Source organism: Triturus cristatus, chromosome 5_1 (genome assembly GCF_964204655.1).
Source record: "Triturus cristatus chromosome 5_1, aTriCri1.1, whole genome shotgun sequence".
NCBI lineage: Eukaryota > Metazoa > Chordata > Amphibia > Caudata > Salamandridae > Triturus > Triturus cristatus.
This window is the reverse complement of record NC_140587.1, coordinates 445,261,737-445,284,390: the sequence shown is the minus strand read 5'-3', so window position 1 is coordinate 445,284,390 and position 22,654 is coordinate 445,261,737. Positions and strand designations below refer to the sequence as shown.

The following is a 22,654-nucleotide window of genomic DNA, read 5'->3' as shown; positions in this document are numbered from 1 at the left end:
GTATATGGCAGAATGCTCTGTACAGGCCTATTACTATAGCCACCTGGCTTCAAATCGAGGAATGATGGCCACTGAAGTCATCAAAGAAGGGAGGTGCAATCTTCCTAGTCATTACAACCGGTTGCAAAAGAGCTATCAAGACAAGACACATCAGGCCACATTTTTAAAGTAAACCTGTGCTATGAGTGGGTAATTTCCATTTACAGCTAAATATGGTATAAGTTCTTTTGGAGTTGTCACTGTTTCCAGAGCGCATTCGCTTGCAGTAGATTACAGATGCTTGAAGGTCAACTTAAAATACCTTAGTGAGGGGCTTTGCTGTACTGGAAACATCTGTGAAAGAAGCTTGACCAATGCTGCCAACCACTTCTAGTATACGCTCAGGTATGCTGCGCTTTACACCAACGAACTTAAATGACCTCAGTTGAGAGGTTTCTTTTAGTAGGTATAAGTGACAGCAGTCTTGATGTTTTTTAAGTATGGGCTCCTATTAATTATGACACATTTGGAATTGTCATGCTCTTGTTGGCGCACTGCTTTGACATGGTTGTCATTTTTAAAACCATTTTCCATCTTTACACACCTGTAAAATCAGTATTTATTTCTGTGAATGGCCTACTTAGTGTGAACGTGTGTGCAGTTTAAGAAATGTGTTTGCCAATAATTTCAGGTTCCATCTCTTTTGATGCTACCTTCCATTTCCAACTCAAAATTGTGCTTGGCATCTCATGATACTAATATTCAATCACAAACAAGTACATTGATATCTGGATGCAGTAATAGGAACAACTGATCACATAACCCATGGAACGTGGGCAGGCCAGAAACAGGGACAAATGTTCAAACCACCTTCTGACAAGCCTTCGTCAAGCCACAGCTCAGGAAAGTCTCCTAATCCAAGCAACAATACCACCCACAGGCCAATCACTGTCCTCCTCACTACATCCAAGATCATTGGAATTCCAGTTGCATCTTGACAACAACAACATTCACGATCACTAGAGCCTGGCTTCTGGCCAGCACCTTTTGTCCCAGCTACAGTCATTCCTTATGAGGTGTTCCACAGAGTTCACCCTTTTTGCCAATTCGCTACAGAACTTATTTGTCCTGAGTATCACATAGAAATACATTTCTTGCCACTTATACACTAAAGATTCTCCCACTACCATTGTCAGAAGCCTAGAAGTAAACCTGGATTCCTAAACGACATATGATGACCAGATAGGCATCCTGGTCAGCACATGCCACCTCTACCAATGCCAGACATTATTATGCAACCTGTGTCATCTTGATATGTCAAAACCTCCAATCTCTAAATGGTTGAAAATAATACAAGGGATTGGTATCTGATACGAGGCACTAGGATTCGGTCTCATCAATGCTAAAATCTTTACAGTAACCAGACCCCCCCTTACAAATCCAGAGTCACCCACTTGACCTTTTGTCATGATCACAAAAACAGCCAATTGAAGGACTCAAACTAAGTCTTCAAAATTTGCAAGATTTGATGTGAAGCCCATCAGGTTTAAAACAACCTGATTGCTCTAAATGTGCTGTTGGTCAAAATGAGTTGCAGTCTCAGACTCCACCTGTGGAGCAATTGCACAAGGACCATTCACACTCAATTCAACTACCCAGCTTGTAGAAATAAAACACCTCTTTTCTCACTCCTGCACACTCAGTTATTCATACCCGTAAGTGTCTTGGAGCAGCTACATTTGCATCGTGGTACTTTAAAGGTGTAGGCATGCATTGATGTGTGACCTTTTAGGACTAAAAGAACTGTTTGATCTGAATTTTCTTTAGAAACAGAGTTTCGGACAACAGTAACAATCCTATTACGTCATACTGCTCACCCATGGGTAATTCAACATTTGCTGCCGTTGGGGGAAGGCTGACATCCATGGGCCTAGTGTTTTTAAAACAGAAAAGATGTCTTCCCTACCGAGTCTGAAGAGTCCAGGGATTTCTACAGGCCTTCTGGCAGCCGCCATTAAAGAGCCCAGCAGGAACATTGTATATCTTGTCAGGCCAGGATGATGGTGCCTGCAGTCGGTGACTGCGTGTGCTCTTGCACGGGATTGATTTCAGTGTGAAAGTGTGCATGTTTTGTACGTTTTCAGAGAGATGCTTGGTCTTGTTCATGAGAGAGAAGATCTTGTTGGCAAACAGCCTGTTGGGATTCCTTTAACACATTGGTTTTACTGCTCTGGTATGAGGGGAGGTGCGAGAAGAGGCGTCCATTTGGGAAGGCCATGACAGCAGTAGCCCCCACCCCCCATGTAGGGTAGATTGGACCCTCAGGAACCCAAGGCTTGGACTTGAAGTGTAAGCCACCTGCACGCAGATTCTTGGACCATCGACATCCCAGCCTGTCTTCTGTTCAAAAGCAAATCATAGAAGGCAGATGGGAATCAGTCGAACCCAGCCCCCAAGGATTTCTGGTCCGAAATTAAGTGGGTAAAGCACCGCAGACAACCACTCTTTAGGCTATCTGCTCACATAGGTGACTATTGAGATGCCACATGTGTCTCTGTGTGGGACTCTAGACAGTGTCTCCTCTCTGGTGGACCATACTCCGGCTCACACGTTCTCACGTCAACTTATTGCTGACAGTCTCCTGTCCTGCATCGGTGAAAGACACATCGGGATCGGGTCAGTCAGGAAGATGGTAGATGTACCTTCCAGTAGTGAGATTAAAAAATCATTCGCATAGCTTGCGTTTAAGTGTGAAACGCTACGACGAGGAAAGACATAGGAGAGGGAGGCTGATGATGCGTGTTTTTTGAATGAGCGTCATTGTATATTGACCCAGACAATTTCAGACAGCTGTGAAGTTGTAAATAAGTTCTGATAGCTTCTGCGTTGGATGCATGTCACCCTCCCAGGTGGATGTAGAAATATAAAAGAAAACTAAAATGTTCATCTTTTTAAATGTAGTAGATGGGAGTAAAGCAACAATTACTGGAAACTTTTGTCTGAGAAATGCGTGTAAATTTCAGTTTAAAATCTTTAACTTCAAGGAAATTTGCTTTAGTGTGTCTCCAACATCTCCTTGTTCCCTTTGTCTGCAGGGACGTCCTTCAGGGGATGCTTTTATTGAGATGAAGACTTCAGAACGGGCATTTCTGGCTGCGCAGAAGTCTCACAAGGGAACGATGAAGGACCGATACATTGAGGTCTTTCAGTGTTCTGCGGAGGAGATGAACTTTGTGTTAATGGGGGGAACGTTAAATCGCAATGGCTTGTCCCCGCCGCCATGTAAGTTACCATGTAAGTGCTGCTTGGGGCTTGGTGCTTTCCTCCGCTTTGTGCTGGTAGGTGCTGGAGCTTCTCTCTATGCGGGTTGTGCTCCTGGTGCTCTGTTACATTGGGATGATGATGGCTTCTTATGGCTTTGCCAACCTTTGATCATTAGTGATCTTATACTAAACAATATTGATTTTCATTACATACTTTGGGTATGATCAAGAGGATTTAATGTAAAGTAATACCTTCCTATGCTATATTTTCTTTTTCCAAGTAACTGGATGTCTTCTAAAGCTTACTGCGCCCAGTGGTTTGAATGCTGGATAGACTGAGGGAACCCAGCATGCACACCTTGGGGTGCAGCACACGCTCTTCTAATAGGGGCATGGATGAATTACGAGAGAGAAATAACGGCGTTTTGTTCTGCGCCACTTCTAGAGTTTCTCTTCAGAATGGCCGGTACAAACTGGGCGGAGAACCCCACCATCCCCGAACACAGAGGGTCTGGCTTGCTTGCTTGCTTAGTCAGGCCTATATGGGTCTAGTACTAAAATGTTTTCCCTGGCTGCCGTTATCTCACTGGCCAGCCCTGAGGAACACTATTGAGGTCAGGTAGGCAGTGGAGGATGGAACCTCATTAAAAACTGTTGCCCCGCAAGGACTGCGCTCCTCATGTACTGCAGTATGATGACAGGTTTCACTGAATGTCTGTGCAATGGAGCAGCTCTGGGAAAATAGCTCTTTAAGAACATTTTTTCTGTTTTGTAAATAAACATTTTAATTCCCATGGTAGCGTTGGCATAAAACCTCCTTCTGGGCCACCAGTATTTCCAGTGCAACTTCAGGATGAACGCACATTTTTAGTTACGGCTAACGTTTTTATAAAATTGTGAGATGATGCGAGCTCCGCAGGTCGATTCGGTTTTTGAAGGAGCCATACATACTATACAGAGGGTAAGCAAGCACATCAAATGCCTGACCCACAATGGGAATTACTGACTCAACACATCCTTGGTGAATCCCCTACCACTGCCAATAGATCTCTCAACTCCAAATGTGCATGGCTGGCCGAAACTTGACACCACAGCTCATCCCGTGTGCTGGTGGTGCCCTACATGCTGCTCACACACTGTTCACACATTCAAACGTGAGGAATGTTCTTTTGTGTCTTTGCAGACCTCGTTACGCTTCTAGTAGATGTAAACTTTTTTGGGACAGAATGTCACCTCAGTGTTTCATCTCTCATTTCTTTCTGCCACCATCTTGTTCTGCTCTGCCACAAGCAACTATGATGCAGAAAAAGGATTCCAGCCTACAGTGCTTTACAGGCTGCTACAAGGACTTTCATACTGTGGTTCTCTGGAAACATAGGAACATTGGTGTGAAGCTTTCCGGGGGGGTGGCCCATGCTTGGGCAACTCATTGCAATATTAATAAAGGTGCCGCCTTTGCTTTTAAAAAAACCTTTGTTTGATACACTACCAATGTTACAAATGTGCCCAGCTGATATCGCCCCTTAACCCCCAACCCCTGCATAAACGTCTACTACCTTGAGTCACCCCATATATAGGCAAGACAACATATTGTTGTTTACACCCATGAAATAACTGTGTCGTGTGTCACTTAAACACCCCGCTTCTTTGTGCAGACCGTGCCATAGAGTATCACTGTCTTCAGTCATTCTCTGTAGCTTCTACCAGACCAAGCCAGACCGTCTGTGTTCGGGTATGGTGGGGTTCTCCGCCCAGTTTGTACCGGCCATTCTGAAGAGATCTCTGTGGATTTAGTCCTGCTTCCGCCTATGCTCCTTGTGTTCTAAGACTTCAAGGGTGAAGTATGCCATGTGTGGACATTTGAAATGGAACTGTTGATGTTTCACTTTTCCCGATGCTTTTTGTGAAACGGGACAAATTAGCCCATTGAGTCTCGGTCAGGTGACCGTGAACCTTGTTGGGCCCAAGCACTGCCCACAGCTCTTACTCCCTCAGCTGAATGCCGGGGCAGTTTGCCTGGCAGCAAGGCATTCTAGCGTCGGTAAAATACGTTCTCTTGGCACCGCCCTGGTTCTTTCAGTTTATGCAATTTGTTTCTTTCCGGACCAGTGCTTAATTTGTAAAAAGAAGTAAGTACCAGTGTCCTTTTCAAGAGGCACTGTGGCTTGCACCACCCATTGCCCTTTAAAGCACTGCCAATGACATTACCAACACAACTACTAGCCATCACACTCTTACAATTTTGACAATTCAGACTATTATAGGGCACTCAAAGCTATAAGAATGGCATGTGTGGCAGGTATTATTCATTTTTAATGTATATTCAATTAGTAAACTCTGCGATTGTGCTCATCTCAAAGTTAGACAGCGCCACCATGGGGTGGACTGTCACTACTGCTTGTGTTGAGAATTAAGTAATGGTGCCGAGCACCGGAAACCACCGCCTCAAAATAAGCACTGCTTTTCTCCATCTGATATTGCAACGCTTGCCCCTCTCCTAACCTTCTTCTCCACAGTGACGCAATACAAGCTCCCGCAGCTCCTGTGGTGCGAGGGCCCCCTCAGCACAGTAATCTGACCAGAGAGCTCCTTATTGAGTGCAGAAGGGGCCCCTCCACGTACCTTGCAGGAGGGCCCCCTCAAGTTTCGTTACTCCAGTAGGAGTCTGATTGTCTAGATATGGGGAAGGCCATGTACTACAAATAGTAAACTGGTCACAGAGCCCTGTTTTTTTCCATTTCTGGCATTGACTTTGTGAGCTCTGAGGTAGGAAAATTGAGCAGCTGCTAGTGCTGGCGACCCCTAAATATTCTCCACCAGTGTTTTCTGTTTTTGTTCAATACTATACTCTCAATGATTACAGGCGACATGAGCCAACCTTTAAGTTTAGTTCATTAAATGTGCTACCCTTCACTGACTCGTTCTAGAAATGTTCAATCTGCCACTTTTTAGTATTTTTGCTGTACACCATCTCTACCAGGGAGAGTATCCAGTAAATAAGAGTATATTACATTAAATCCGAGATTTAGGGTCCCCTTGTCCAGAACTGGGTGTAACCTGCAAGTAACACATTTGAATTTTGATTTTCATATACAGAAATCCTAAAGCATTGTTGAATTCTTGTTAATTTTGAGTTCTGCTGGATAAGATGTTGAGTGCTTGTCTGGAAACCATTTTGTCAGTGCTACAGGTTAATTTTCAAAATGACCAGACTTTCCAGGTCCATTGCAAGTTGCACGGATGGATTTCAGGGTTTTAGAGAGCTGAGACGTAATTGCTTGCATTGAAAATCCACCCTGTCTAATAACAATGTTATACACGTAGGGATACAGTGTATCTAATGCTGTCCTATGGCAGTCGACTTTAATATGCAGAAGGGAATGTCATCTAAATGAAGATGGGGAAATAATTAAATGTGAAACAACCATTTGCTTGAGAAAGAAAATACCTCGAAAGAAAGAAGGTTAATGTTAATCATCTTCCTCCTGTTTGACTGCTACCACTGTGCAGAGTGGTGTGTTGTTTCACGTGGAGTCAAGCGAACATTTCTCTAGGTGTGCTGAACATAATCCTTAATCGAGTAAAAATATCTGCATGACCACAGAATACCAGGACATGTAACATCTGCTACTTCTAAAAACCCAGAGCCCTCTCCTATAATTAATACCAGGGGCCAACATGTAATTAGTCTGTGTGCTTCTTTCTACTATACTTTACTTAAATCAGTTATGTTTCCAGTATTTCTGTACACTTTTAAGAGAATATGGCTAGTGTTTTTCTATTTGATACTTTCAATATATGGTTTGTAGTGATTTTTTTCAGTAGTCAATATATCTCATACTATGTTATTGATTGTTATTTATTGGTTCACATGATCCCAATCGTATTTCCTTGTACGTATTTTATTTAGACAGAAGTGTGTTTTTTGAGGGGTACAATCCTCGAATTGGACTGCATGGATTACGTCACTGGCTGTTGAGTGCTGCTCAGGCTTTTTCTGTGTGCAGACCTTATCTACATCCTCAAGGCAGCATTAGGAGAAGTAGAATAGGAGGAGGGCGCATTCACAAAAGGGCAAAACTTTCAGCGAAAAACTCAAAATGGGACTAAAGTAAGCAGTTGAGAGTTTTCCCCAACATCACGTCCTCAGAACAAGCATAGCCAGCGCCAACAGGTCTGGCATAGAACTGTGACTCGTCAGTCACTGGCATGTTTAGGTACTCCACTCATCACACATGTACAGTGTCACTCACCATTCACTCATCCGATGACTCCGTCTTGCATTCACCCACTGGCCAGCACAAAATAAAAACCAAGGTCTACAAGCAGAAGCAAGATAAATTAAAGCAATTAAAGTAGAAAAGGAAACAAAATTACGCCTAAACGTGGTAGGCATATTTTTGTGCTAAAAATAGGTAAAATGTGAAACATAGCGACAGCTGCGATCTTAGAGTGGTATTGTGGTTCGTGTATACACAGTGTAACAGCTATCTACCTATCTAGCCCTAGAGGCATTAATATAGGATTTTCACATTAAATTTGTCACCTTCATTGTCTATGTTGTGACTTTTAAAATTCAACATAGCAGACTTATGGCACCTCACATAACTTCTCCCAGTGAACCAGTCTTGCCTATATCCTCTATCTTTGGATTGTCACCATAACGAATTCAGGCAAGCTTTCTCGTAATGCACGCTGTCATAAAATTATAATATATCCAAAACTGCAGTTGGTAAAACATTATGCAATCCCTCCAAGGAGGCAATAATGAGTATTCTCACTTTGCAAATTTTCTTCCAACTCGATTTCTCAGTGAGATTGACCCTCACTAAAACTCTTGCTTTTACTGTAATCTGTTAGTTTCCCTGTATTGAAGTTCTTGCGTACAGGCTTAAGTGCAGTGTAAATTTGTCAGATTTCTAAAAACTATTACCTTTGACATGTGCTTTCTATATATATATATATATATATAAAATTTTTATATGCTGTTTTCTGAGGGAAGCCTGCACACCTTCGATGCGTCGGTCGGGGACTTCGAACTTCCTAGGGGACAGTTTCTAAGGCATTGGCAACTTCTCACAGACTGCCGCAGGCAGTGGCATGTGATGGACACGGAACCCCCCACGCACCCGGTCATCCATGCGATCCTACAGATGGGGCCAGGACGCCATCTAGTCACTTGGATCTATAAAGCTATACGGACCTTGCGGCATCCCACACGGGCACCCCTCAGAGAACACTGAGAAACTGACTTCCACAGGCCTCTACACGATAGAGAATGGACCAGGGCCCTTGAGTACACTGAAAAAGTGTCCCGCAATTACAGTTTTAAGAACATACAGCTGCATATCCTGCACAGGGCGTACCTCACTCCCGAAAAATTACAGAAATACTTCCCTGATGGTTTGTTTGCTTGCCCCAGATGCCTGGAACCCGCCGCCTCGTTTAAACACATGTTTTGGGACTGTCCGACACTTCATAGTTACTGGCACACGATCCATACTGACCTTAGAACGGTTACGGGGTTACAGGACCTATACACATGGGAGGCGTGTGTACATAGGCGACATAAACAAATGAAGGTAGAAAGGCGGTATGCCTTCCTGGTGCTGCTCCTAGCCAAGCGATGCATCACCATGCATTGGAAGACACCGGAGGGGCCCCCTCTAGCGGCATGGGTGGGCGCAGTCAAGAAGTGGGGCAAGGCAGAGGAAACACTACTCAGAACGGAGGAGGCCCAAGGGATGCGCAAACACCCGATCTCCCTGTCATGGGCCATGTTAATGCACTCCTTCGCGCAGGAAACAACAGCAGTGGCGGGCCCACGAATGATCGATCCCCCGGGGACCTCCGCGAGTCAGGAGCCCACCCCGGGAGACGCACGAGCAGCCCAAGCACCCGGCGGGTCGCAGAGGTAGACAACACAAGTTCCACCACCATACCCCCATATGGGCAGTGATCAGCGCTCCCGCCTCCCCCAACTCCCCTCCCTCCCCCCCCCGCATTTGCGAACACCCCGACATTGTCCCATACGATGGTCCAGCTCTCAGGCGCAAAGTTACTATTGTTCATTATCCGCAACATAGTTAGTTGACGGTTAGTTTATGGCTGCAACCCTATAGCCTCTATGATACACCTCACAGGGGATTAATTACACTGCATGGTCCCCATACGGCGCAGCGACCACCGTGCGCACCAGCAGGGCATACCCAGACGCAGGCCCCGGATATCTGCCTGCAGCCAAACACAGAGTAGAGACGCGCAGCCCGCAGGCCCACGAGACTGAGAGTCTGCATGGGACGCGAATGGGCGCTCATGCTTTGTACGCCTATATAACCACTACATTACCAACCGTGCCTATGTGTGTAATGTTTATAAATGCCAATAAAAATGTATTAAAAAAATATATATATATATATCATTTTGACCACCATCACAATGAAATAAAAAGAGGATTGTTACCTTACTGCTGTCGAGTGCTTTCCTACTGCAGAGCCTTTGGTTAAACATATATATATATATATATATATATATATATATATATATATATATATATATATATAATATTTTAGAGCACTTGCCAAAAGTCAGCGAGGGTTAAAGATGAGCGTAAGTCAAGGAGTGATAGGAGAGGTAGCTGGGTTGTGAATGGTTAATGCATTATGATGTAGTGTTCTATAAAGAAGCAAGTCTTCAACTATTTCCTTAATTGGAGCAACATTGGGCAGTCCCGATGGATACAGAGAATTTTTTCCAGATTCTGGGTATCTAGATGGGAAAGGCCTGTTGTCTTGCTTTTTCCTGTTTACACTTCTTAGTCACCCTGACTGATGGTGCCCTGGCTGCGGGTGTGCAGCGAACCACCAGATATGGTGAGCGTATCTGAAAGATAAATAGACAGAGTTGCTGGCCTTGATAGATTAATAAATGATGCAGCTGGTTTTGAAGATGGTGTGGGCCAGCCAGGAGAGACAATGGAGTTCGATCAGGATGGGGGTGATATGATCCTATTTCTTCAGGCCTTCAATGAGATGTGCTATGGTGTGTAGAATGCCCTTAGCGTTAAGTGTGTGGAATTGTCAGGGCTATGGCGCAGTGTGTTACCACCATCCAGACGCGAGAGTATGAGAAGTCTCTTTCTGGAAGAAACTGTTTCACTTTCTTTAGAAGAGAGCGCTGGTACCAGGCTGTCAGTGTTTTTTAGCAGTGTGTTCTTTGAGGGCACGATTCCTTGAGTTAGTTCTGTACTATTTCTGGTTTGTTGTTCCTGGCAATTAAACAGAATTCTGGTTGGGTTGAGCTTCAGGTAGGTGCTGCTCATCCAAATCTGGATGATGTGCAGGCAGTGTTTGATGTGTCCGAGTAGAGCAGCAAGTGGCCCCATGCAGAGGTTAAAGATTACAGGAGACTATATGAAACCTTAGGGGACTTTGTTGGTGATGGATCTTTTGGGACCTGGAGGTGCCCATGTGAACAAACTGATGTTAATCGCAAAGGTATACTTTATTGACTATAAGTTTTCCTACAAGATGAAAATGAAGTGCAAGAACTCCTTGGCAGTAGAAACAGTGACTCAGCAGGAGAAGCCTCAATTGACTAACCATTCAAAGACAAACATTCCAATAACTCAGAAAGAGCTCGGAGTCAGAAGGAGCACCTCACCATAGCCCAATCCCCTTTCAGCAAGGGAGCTACACATTTACATTCAGTCTATGGGTGATTACTTGCCGCAGCGATTAGGAATTATAAACTGGCAATGGAGTTTCTACTTTCCCTAGGAACAGATGACATCATATTTTGTATTTTAAATTATCTTTTCACTGTTTTTGAGATTCGTAGCAGATATCGATCATTTTAAAATTTGTAAATTTTGTGTATGTGGACTTGCTGTCTTTTAAATGAAATTGTGTGTGCAATCTTTTATGGCTCTTCTAGAGTCGAAATAAAGTATTCTTGACCAACTGACTGACTATGGGCGATGCACTAAGATACTTACTACACAAATAGCGTGTACCCAAGAACCTCAGATAATTGATCTTTGCGTGGCCTGTACAAAGAGTGTTATTGGCCTTGGAGCTTACAGTGGAGGATATCTGCCATAAGGGAGATGAGGGTAAAAAACACCTTTGACCTTGGGCATGCAATAAGGTAAAAGTGCTAAAATAATAGGACTCTGGGGTACCCGTGTACAACTACTAGGAGAGATAAAATAACACCTTAACGACAACCAGTGCATAACTGCCGGGAGAGAATCAGGGAGTGGTGGAACGGTGTTTTACATGGAGGCATTCAGACCTCATTTGAATTTTGTGTGTTCAAGGTCTAAAAACTAAAACTAGTAATATTTCAGTGGAAATGTTAGCCGAATCACATAAATTCTAATGAAATTAGTAAGAAGCAACCATGGCATTTGGAAAAAAAATCAAACTTTTCAGCTCTTTGCCTTTCGGTTGAATCCTTTAGCTTTTTTGTATTGTTTCTTATATGGACACCTTCGACACATCAGTTCTTTGTTTCTAGATACTGATTGTGTTTTATGTTATGGAACCTCCTTGTAAGTATTAATTCACTTAGATGGGCCTCTAAAGAGAGTTTATCAGTGGTGTGGCAACGCAAGGGTGTGCTGTATGTGGACCGTGCGCTGTTAAACTAACCTATTGCTGTGTTTTGTAGGCCTCACGCCATCATCCTACGCCTTACCAGCCCAGCCAGTAGTTATGCCCTCAGAGACGACGGGACTGTATCAGCCCTCTGGGCTTCTGAACCCTCGTACTCTACAGCCCACTACAGCGTACTATCCAGGGGGTGCCCAGCTGTTCATGAACTACACCGCCTTCTACCCCAGGTAAGGCCGGGGACCACAGGAAGTGGGCCAGGTGCACACTGTGACCAGTGATGCTAGTGGGAGCCTTTGATGGAAGGTCAAGAAAGCTTTTGATTGTGTTTCATACCCTTTTGTCATTCTCCTGGTTTGTAGCATCTTGTTTTCTCCTCTCCTTATCTTTTGTACCACGGCTGCACCTGTCGAGTTCTAGCATTCGAATGTCAGTCGATGGCCATAGAGCACTAAATATGCCACAATATGTAACAAACTGGCAGCATAGAAGTAAACAACATATGCCTATGATGAGCTAAAACAGTCTATCCAGACAGATATTTGCGGATTTATGTCTTGTAGTATATGTGCGCAACAGTGGGGGGATGGCTGCGCATAGGGGCTTAGGCCAAAGGGCATCGAGTTGATATATCACAATGATAATAAAATCTTACTTTGTTTAGAAAACAAACAAAAAGTAGAAATTAACTGAAAAAAACAAAGGTTAAAATGTTCTTTTAAGGTGGAAATATCAGTTTTAATGTAACATTTTAAGCTTAAAAAAACACAAAAATGCACCCATTATAGTTAACTGAAGTAACTATAACTTGCACCCTCGCCATGCATTGCTTATAACCTCACATATTACATCACACATGACCTGTTCTATGACATAATTGAGGACATCTAAAACGTTATCATTGATGACAACACTCTGCTTGGGGAGGGAGCCAGTATAGGGACCAGTGCAGAATTTGGTGGCTGTAGATTGGGCTTTTCACGATATGCACTGATATCATTTTTTTTTTTATTGGAAAAAAGGTTAAAGTAATGTTATAGCTAGCTGAATTTGTCCGTGACAATATTAACGTTTTGAATTGTTTTTTAAACACAGAAATCCACTAGTAAACTTGATGGTTGCTATTGTTTGAAATCTCCACACTGTAGAACAGTTAAATAGTGGACAACAGTCATGTCTGCCTCACCTCCCTCAGACACCTCAACATGGGGGTAGGATTCTGTAATCCCCCTTATACAAATTTGCCATGTTAAGGAATTGTTTATGCCCATTCAGGGCTCAATTATGAGTGTTCTCACATGCAGTAATCTATTTGGGTTCTTCAGGATTGTTGCAAAGGATCATATATTACAATGAATTATTCATTTTATTATCATTATTACTGCATTGCACACAATGATAAGTTTAATTTGTTTGTAAATAACGGTTCAAACAAATAACGAGTCGAAGTATGAAATGAATTTTCTCTTTTTTGTTGAACTCGTGGCATCTTTATACATATCAGTGTTTTGAGTCTGTCTACTATGTTTATTGGGTTTGACCCGGAAAACCCTCAACGTGTTCCTGGATATATTTATGTCGTACGCAAATGCACTTTGTTGATTTAGTCGAAAAAGGCACAGATGCCGAAACGCGTCCTGCACAAAACCCTCGGAAAATAAAATAGAACCGAGTACCTTGCTGAGTGCAGTCCCTTCATTTCGCGCGGCGCAATGGAGTTTTGAGCCGGGGAGATATATATATATATTCTACTGGCGGTCGCCAGTACATAGTTATAGTTACAACCTAGTTTCCATAGGAAATTATCTACTGGCGGTCGTGCACGGTGAAAAACCTGAAAAATAAATAAATACATAACTTAGCATTTAAAAAAACGTACAAATACACTTAAAAAAACATAGGTTTCAGAAACGTTATAGTTACGAATTAGCATTTAAAAAACCTTGCAAATTCACTTAAAAAACCATAGGTTTCACACATGTTATAGTTAGCTGGACATTTCACTCGTAAAAAACCAATGAAATTCCCCCGTTATAGTTAGTGCAGGCAACTATAACTCACGAGACCGCAATCCTCTGCTGATGACGTCAGATATTACATCACTGATGACATATGTGTCTTTATGAAAAATAAATATTTGTAATGTATGTATAGCTAAAGATTAATGGAAGAAGACATGGGTAAATAAGTGTCTAAATACAGTAATATCTGACGTCATCAGCAGATGATTGCGGTCGCGTGAGTTATAGTTACCTGCACTAACTATAACGGGGGAATTTCATTGGTTTTTTACGAGTGAAATGTCCAGCTAACTATAACATGTGTGAAACCTATGGTTTTTTTAAGTGAATATATATATATATATATATCTATTCTAACCCAGTGGCAGTCAGTTAGGTCAGCTGTTACATAGGAAAGGTGTTTTTAACTTTGGCGCCGTTTCACAAAACCTTCCAAAATGGTGCTACTTTTGGACTAGTTGGTGCATGGAAAGTTTGTCCCCCTCACCTTTTTTCTTTTATTTGGCTCCAGATGAGGGCCTGAAGGCCAAACTTATGCTGCACACGGCAAAGGCTGTGTGCAGGGTGAGGTTGGTTGCCTGCTGCGGATGTGGTCGTATGGCTTGGGCGCAGGCCAGGCCCTGCTGCCAACCTCCTGCTTCTTTGGCTGTACGCACTGAGGGGTTGGCTTTACGTATGGTAATAAAATATTACTTTGTTTAAAAAAAAAAAAAATTAGATATTCACTGAAAAAAACCAAAGGTTAAAGTAACGTCAGACATTAAAATGTTGAACTAAAAAATAGACAAACATCACTCATGTCGTGTTCTATGACTTCATTTATGACATTACTGTTGACATCTTAAATGACATTGATGCCATCACTGATAACATCAAGCTTGTTTTACACACATTGCTCTATAAACTAGTATAGCATTAGAGGACTGAAAGTAAGTACAAAATAACTCGGAATAATACTAAGCATTATTAATGCCATCACAGACACAACTCACTTGGTTGTAGCAAGCATGGGCTATGTGCAACATTAACCCTGTACCATACACTTCACCAGTACCCTAGTTCACATTAAAAATCAACCACAGATATATGGGAAACCCTTTCTGCACATGGTGTTCAATGTGTATACAAGTGTTCAGAGAAAGCCAAGTCCCTCCAAATGCTCAAGGTCTCTTCTACAATAAATAACCTACTACAGACAGCTTTTATCTGTATCGAATCGTCACAATCACTGAACCTACATTAACAAAATAAAGTTGATATGAGTAGAAAATTGGGTACTGTAAACAGTGTTTGCTCTTTGGAAAGAGTTTACTCTGTACCCCTCGGTTTCCAAACAGTTAGACTCACATGACAAATACAACACTGAGTATTAAAAAGAATCTAGTAAAAACATTGTACACTCTATAAAACACTTGTCAAAAAAGACCCTATTCGCCTAAAATAACCATGATCTGAAGGTGCTAAAGATCATACTACCTGCAGCCTTCATACTGTGGTGAAATTATTACAGATAGTCCTTCTTCTGAAGCAAAAGAAGCACATTGTACATAAGCTAGTACCTGGTGCACAGCCTTCTAATAAATCTTCATAGATGTATAACCTTTCCAATACCTCTACACACCTATGATGCATTAGAAGCACATGTTTCTTAAATGCTTACACTCATTACCTGGACACGGGATGTACAAAATAAGGTAAAAGAGTAATATAGCAGTTACTAGCCGCTATGCAGACTGTAAAATAAACTAGCACACTAATTGGATGTCATCAGTGATGACATAGAACATGTCATGAGTGATGTAATATGTGAGGTCATAAGGAGTGCATAGTGGGGGTGCAAGTTCTAGTTAGCTCTGCTAAATATATACTGTAAATTTGAGTTTATTGTTGTTTTTTTTAGTTCAAAACAATGCTGTCACTAACATATTTACCTAAATACCACAAATCCTCACGTTTGCTGCCCTTCCATTGGCCCTCACGCTGCTGGTGCACGGTGGGGACATGAGAGAACGCATAAATATCCACAGGGATGCCATTGCTTCAGCACACAATGACGCATACTCTGGAATGCTGTGCTCATGGTATTTTATTGTAATAGGTGGCAAACCCGTTAAAATACCAAAAGCACAGAATTGTGGAGTCCACGTTGCGTGCCGAGACATTGGCATCCCTATGGATCTATCTATTTATCTCCACTGAAAAAATCAAAGGGTAAAGGGATGTTATAGTTAAGTGAAAATGTGCATGCACAGTGTTTCAATCAAAGATGTAATTTCAGATATTGCTGTGCAGTGTGCCTTCATCATACAGAAATTCTGATTGGTTTTGGGCAGCAGACACCTTGCATTCCAAACTAATCAATAACTTCTGCATGGGGACTGTACTAGGGGAATATGGGAACATAAACTGTTTTATTTAGGGAGAGAGACTCTAGACTCCAACTGGAACTTTATACATTTCTGACTTGTGTCCATGGATCATGTAAGTAAGGTGTTGTCCTGCTCTGCTGTGACTATGAAGTGCAGATGGGTATGCAGAATTGAAAATCATGGGGGACAGCATTTAACTTGGGGTGTGGGGCTATTGTAGGGCATCTGCAAGGATGGTGTATGGACTTGTGACTATTCCATTCCACTAGAATTCTTTGATGGCAAAAATCAATTCAGAAGGCCCTCCTCATATATAGGTGCCTCTCACCCCTCCCCCACAAGCGTCCAAATCCAACCAACTCTTCTACCCAGCAATGTCCAAAAGTCCTTTACCTGACTCTGAAGACACTTAGCCACACATTGTTTTCAGTCTGAGTCTCCAGAGTTTAGGACAGTGCCGGCCTATTTATGAAATGTATCCCAAGTTTCATCTCATTCAATAATGCACTCATATTTGTTCTGCGTCCATTCCCGTGCGACGCTGCCCATCTCACCCTCCTCCCAGGCTACAGTTGGAATTTTATGGTGGATACTGGACCAGAACCATGAGTAAGGCTTTATGTAGGAGCTGCTTTATCTATGAATTTAAGAACTGTGATGAAAAATGAAAATATGCCTTTGAACAATGTTTGTTAGTGTCCATGCTTGCAATGATGTAACAAAACAGCCACATTTGTAATGCTGAAGCCAGCAAGTAGAAGCCTACATCTGAACACCGCTCAAGAGGCGGGGACTGGGGTCCATCCTCAGACCCCCTGGTAGTTCAGTATTTTGAAAGCTACCGTCCTGCAGATTATGAACTACATTTTTGCTTGATTATTTCTTGGTTCTAACAATGCCATTGAGACCATTTTAGCTAAAATACTTAAACCCTGCGTGGAGCATGACCCTCATTTGCAAGCAGTGGATAGCCATGAAGACTACATATGAAAAATGTGAAAAATAATACAGCAGAGTTGACCTGAAATGGATCAAGAACAGCTTCCCTTATTCACCACACATCATTGGAAAGCACTGTTTACAAAGCAAATGTCTTAAAAGAATGCCAACAAGTGGAAGATATGTTATGACTCAAGATAATCCTTCATGTGTGGCACATTGACTGAGACACCGTGTGTGTGGATGTCAATTGTGGGTAGCCTGTGTGGTAGGGGCAGCAGTTTCTACTCCTGGCTTGCTCTTTGGTACTTCTGGTAACACCCTTGATAGCCCCTGCCCTAAAGGTAAAGAAGGAAGTGAGATGTACCCATTGCTTCTATAGCCGTTTGGCAGGCCGCTTTTCCACAATGTGTATCTATTTGGACACAGAGGTTTGCAGATCTGCAATCTGTTCACCTTTCTGTTTTCTGTGAACATACTACTCTTGACACTTTACGACTTTATATTGCAGAGCATGTTATAAAATGTCGTAATGTAAGGATTTTCCTCCATCTCTACGTGAAACACAGTTTGTGTAGATACTTGTGTAAAACATAAAAGATTAGGACTTCATGAGCACTGCCCCCCAGGAATCTGCACAGGTGACATGGCCTGTTGGTTGTGGTGGTGTTTTTGAGTGCCCCAACGCCTGAACCTGGTCTCCTGCAGTGCATGTAGGCACTCTCATTACTGCCTTGAATTTAACACTTTCTGAAAGTTCTCAGCCTTTCTTAAACGTATGCCAGTAAGTCACAGGTGCCAAACTGTGCACGAGACAAAAATTGCAGCTGTAAAGATAGCTGGATCATTGAGTCTTGGAACATATGGAAAATATGCATCGACTACCTTAGCTGGTCGGGTTTTGTTTAAAGGCATCAGTATTTTTGTTGCACATGTCTTGACTACATTCTGAATTCTGCCATGATACAAGGGAGCTTGTCTTGGGGAAATGGTCTGCAGGCCTTCTGATTCCTGCTATCCTACTCTTTGCTGTCTCTATGTGGGCTGCCTTTGCCCAGTTAGAGATATTTAAATATCAGAGTCGAGCCACAGTTTTACATCCACATCAAAGGGAGTAAGCTGCTTTGTACACCCTATTGTGTGATCTGGTTAACTTTGGCAGTTTCCCCGGTCAGTGTCATCTGGTGATCCGGCTGAAGGTTCCTCTGTGACATGTAACCTATCATTGTCTCCTGGGTCCCCGTCGTTTTCAGGCCTTCACTTGCACGGCTTCAGGCCTTAGACCATTGTCTAGGTGCCAGGCGGAGCGCAGTAACTAGCAGAAATCTAGATTTTCTATCGCAGCAGTCCTTCACCTTGGGTCCACGATCGTTGGGGGACTGTGATGCCTACTCAGGAGGTCTGCGACTGTTCAGAAAAGTAAAAAGTTCTAGCAGAATGTTAAAGTAGATATACATACAAAAGCATAATTGAAAATATAAAATAGTTTGTAAAAGTGTTGGAATTTGATACTGAAGGCTACAAACTAAGTTAGTTTCCTTCTCTTGATTCGTGGGAGCTGCTCAAGTACAGAAAAATGTAATCTTGTATGAACAGTTTGTGGCCTCATGTGAAATAGAGGTATGTATGTAAGGAGCGTGCATTGAGAGCAAAAAAAGCCTTTGTGATATACTAAACTCTTGCATTTTGCTTCATCTTTAAAAAAATATGTTTTGCTATTGATTTTATTAACGGTTCATGCTGCAGTGGTTTGCCCAAGCACTTTTACGGTTTTGGTAGATCTGGATAGGTATCTGACAAGGCGTGGACCCCCAAGGATGGTCCGACCTCTGCATACTGAGGTGTCCACCGGGCATGGATGAAGGCTTTCAAAGGGAAAGATAACCAATTGTACGCGGTTTTACAATCCCCGCCCTACTAAGAATGGCTAAGGCAGGACGGTTCATGATGTCCTGCTGCAGAGGTCAGTGGGGCAACAACAGGAAAAACTCCACAGCTCAAGTGGTGAAAAGCTCAATCCGAAAGCCCCATCCGCGCCAGGCTTGGAATCCATCAACTCTCCAAGTTAACAGTGTTGAAGTTTGAAGACGGTGCCTTGATGAACATAACTCTAGCAGTAAAACAAACAAACGCTGGTTCTACTAGGAATGTCAGGTCTCGATCTGTGCAGACTTGGCTCGGTCATTGACATGCTTTGACTTCATATGTGTTGTGCACGTGCGCTGAAGATGGAACTCTTTCTCGACCCAATGGCCGGCTGGCGGATGCATGGGCTTCGTGGGTGCGATGCGGACAATCTAGGCAGCATGCAGCTGCACTTTGGTCCTCTTTGAGCTCGAAATGTGCACCGATGTGAGTCTTAGTGGGTGTTAACGGGATTAAGAAGAATCATACAGTCATCAGTTCGGTCCCTTCTCACAGCTTGTGAGTTAACAATTTACATGTTTATGGTTTAAATCTTTTTATTGGTTTTTAGGACTCATAACATCTGCCGCCTACATCCATAGGCCTGTAGGGCATTTTACCTTTTTAGACCGATTGTGTAAACAGATTGTATTTTTTTCCCCATTTTGTAACGCAAACTTTGATGTTTCTCTGCAACTGGCTAGTTTTAAAGATAAATTGCTTATGTAATGAAACCGGAGGAAGACCTGTTGATCTGCCCCAGCCAGCCCTAGCCACCGCGGGTCCGGTCGGTCTGGGCTTCGTCCTACAGTGACGTTGGTTCACAGCGGGCGGCAGGAGCTTGGACTCATCAAGAGCAGGCCCCCTAGGCTTCCGCCGAAGCCCTCGAGAGTGGGGAGGGGCGCTTGAGTGTCTGGGAATGTTGTGCTACAAGGCCGCGCGCATCTGCCTTTGCTGTGGTCTGTGCGTCAGTGAGTGGATTGGTTGTTGATTGGATATAGGCGGGTGCGTAGGTCTGTGTGTGCTGAATCAACAGACACGCTGATTGACTGACGGCCTTCACTGGCTCCTTTGCATGTGAAGCACCTCTGGCTCGTCTGAGCTCACACGATTGTTATTTGGGTCTTTTTTAAGTGGCTGCTTAAGTGGTCGTGAGACCTGCAACATTGAGCTCTAAGCACCTGTTTGTAAAACCCAAACAGGCCTCAGGTGACAGACCGGCCTCCCCAGAGCAAATGTCTCCGGTGCTGTGGAGAGAAACTGGGGAGAGCGCCGGGCCGTGCTTTCCCTCTGATGCATGTACCAAGGCACTGGACGTGATTTCAGACTGCTGTTTCTCACTGTCTCCTTCCTTACTGGTGCAGCGAGGGGTTTCAGAGACTCCAGTTTACTCTTTCATCTATATGGTGGTCTTGAATAACGTGCACCTTTTTTTGCACCCGTGCAGGACAAGGCACCGACCGTTCATGGAAGGTCAAGAGAGACTCCTCTCGCTTGCAGTGATAGAGGGGCAGGTTCGTAATTCGTGTGACATCACCTATCCGACACAAACCGCATAAAGGATTCCCTAGAAAACACAGCAGCAACCAATGCAAAGCGTCTTCAAGGTGCTCTGTTGGGAGTCAGTAAGGTGGAGCCACAAGCAGGATCGGGCTGGGACAGAAACTAGGGCCCGGGTACCATAATAACAGTGGCCCCCATTGGCAAATCAAGGCAGTTTTGAACTTTGTAAAGACCAGCTGTACATGTATTTTGCAAGGTATGGGCGGCTGTATGCATTTGTGTTTACTGCAGGCACTATTTTTGGTACTACCACAGACAAAGTCGGCCTACCAGACCTAGAAACCAGCCCACAAACAGCGAGGTAAATAAAGGAGCGATCACCAGTTCTGACCCGTTGAATGGGCCGCAAGTGGACAATTATCTGCTAGGCTGATTTAAGGGACTTAGCTGGTTTATAGAAACTCACGATGCTGCGCATGTAGCTTGTGCCTGCTCCATAGAGGCCTTGGTGGACATGGCAGAGCAATTTAAAAATAGAGCACTTGCGGATGGGTAGCCAGTGTAAGGACTTCAGAGTGGGAGATGAAGGGAATCTGCTTGGTAGTTTACAGATTACGCAGGCTGCCATGGTTTGGATGGTTTGCAGGCATGCAAACAGGCAGTCTCCCATACACAGAGCATTTCCATAATCCAAGTAACTTATAATAAATTCCTGAATTGGCAGCCAGCTGAAAATCCTGTGCAGAAGGCGCAGGATACCATACAGGCTCAACAAACAGAGGTAGCCTGATCTTTCATGGACAGTGTATCGTCCACCATGATACCTAGATTCCTAGCTGAATTTTAGGGGTAGAGATAGGAGCAGGGCCTAATTTACTGGGACAGGAATTATCCATCCATTTATAATCACTTTTCACAGATCACCTCTGGCTTGTCCCAGTTCATTTTCAAACAGGGTCCTGCATCCACGTGGCTACTGACATCAAAAACTTCTCAAGATCGCATCGCGTGGTCACAGCCTTTTTAGCAATCAATACAATTAGTTGTGTATCATCTGGGCATGACACAATGTCAAAGCCCTTGGCTCTTACCATGGCCTTCAATGTGGAATATAAATATTAAAGAGCGTCGGTTCAAGGATGATACCTGGGAGCTGCCACAAGTAATGGGTGCTGGATCCGATTTAAGAGGGAAAGTGAATTGATTGCATTTTACCTGGCAAAAAGGACAGGAGCCATTGGAGGGCATTTGAATATAACCCAATCTCAAGCAGCCATTTTATTAGGATGGCGTGAGATGGTGTCAAAGGCTGCAGAGACGTCATGCAGGATGAGGACAGCACATTTGCCCTCCTCCAACGCTAGCCTGATGTTATTTGTCACTGCTTGACAGTGCAGTTTCAGTGCTGTAAGTCAACCTGAGCCCTGTTTCAGAGACATCTAGCAAGTTGTTCTCCTCCAAATGGAGTGATAGCTGGAACATGTATGTAGCTGTCTCTCAAAAACTGCAGACAATATAAGAAAGTAGAGAAATTGGGCAATAATTAGCCATGTTTGGAGGATCTGTCCTAGGTGTCTTTGTCAACAGGAGCACCAAAGCATGTTTCCAGCCAAAAGGATTCTCCGTCGTGCAAAGGGAACTGTTAAACAAACCTGGTAAATGAAAGCTGAATAAAGTTGCAATTGAAGAAAAATGTGATGGAGGCCGGGGTCTTCCGGAGAGCCCGATTTAACCTTAGCCATGGCCACCTCCACTGCATGTTTCATCATGGGTTTAAATGAGCCCAAGGTGACCATTTGTGGAAGATCAGGCTCTCCATTTCAGGTGTGAAAGGATGGAGAACAGGTTAAGGATCAAAGCAAGAATATATATATTTTGTAAGTTTTTATTTTGAAGTATAGTGCCCACTTCGAGCAAAAGGAGAAAGAGGCTGGAATGGGCTGCCTACATGAAGGTAATGGCCAGTTCTTTGACATTTTTGCAGATTTCTCTGGAAGTATTCTTAAGTTCCTCTATCAATTGGGAGAAGTACTTCCGGCGAATCCGAGGGGGCATTTCAA

The 22,654-nt window shown here is 43.4% G+C and overlaps 1 protein-coding gene across 7 annotated transcripts in view; it reads left to right on the top strand.

Annotated features, from left to right (window-relative positions):
* Positions 1 to 22,654, top strand: part of ESRP1 (epithelial splicing regulatory protein 1) — a 365,555-nt gene that overhangs the window by 204,435 nt on the left and 138,466 nt on the right. For 4 of the 7 annotated variants that reach the window (XM_085605240.1, XM_085605241.1, XM_085605238.1 and 1 more), the window contains 2 exons: positions 3,075 to 3,273; positions 11,916 to 12,087. In XM_085605240.1, coding sequence (XP_085461366.1) covers positions 3,075 to 3,273; positions 11,916 to 12,087 — 371 coding nt within the window. The remainder of the gene's footprint in view (positions 1 to 3,074; positions 3,274 to 11,915; positions 12,088 to 22,654) is intronic. The other 3 variants (XM_085605242.1, XM_085605244.1, XM_085605239.1) reach the window with 1 other exon arrangement.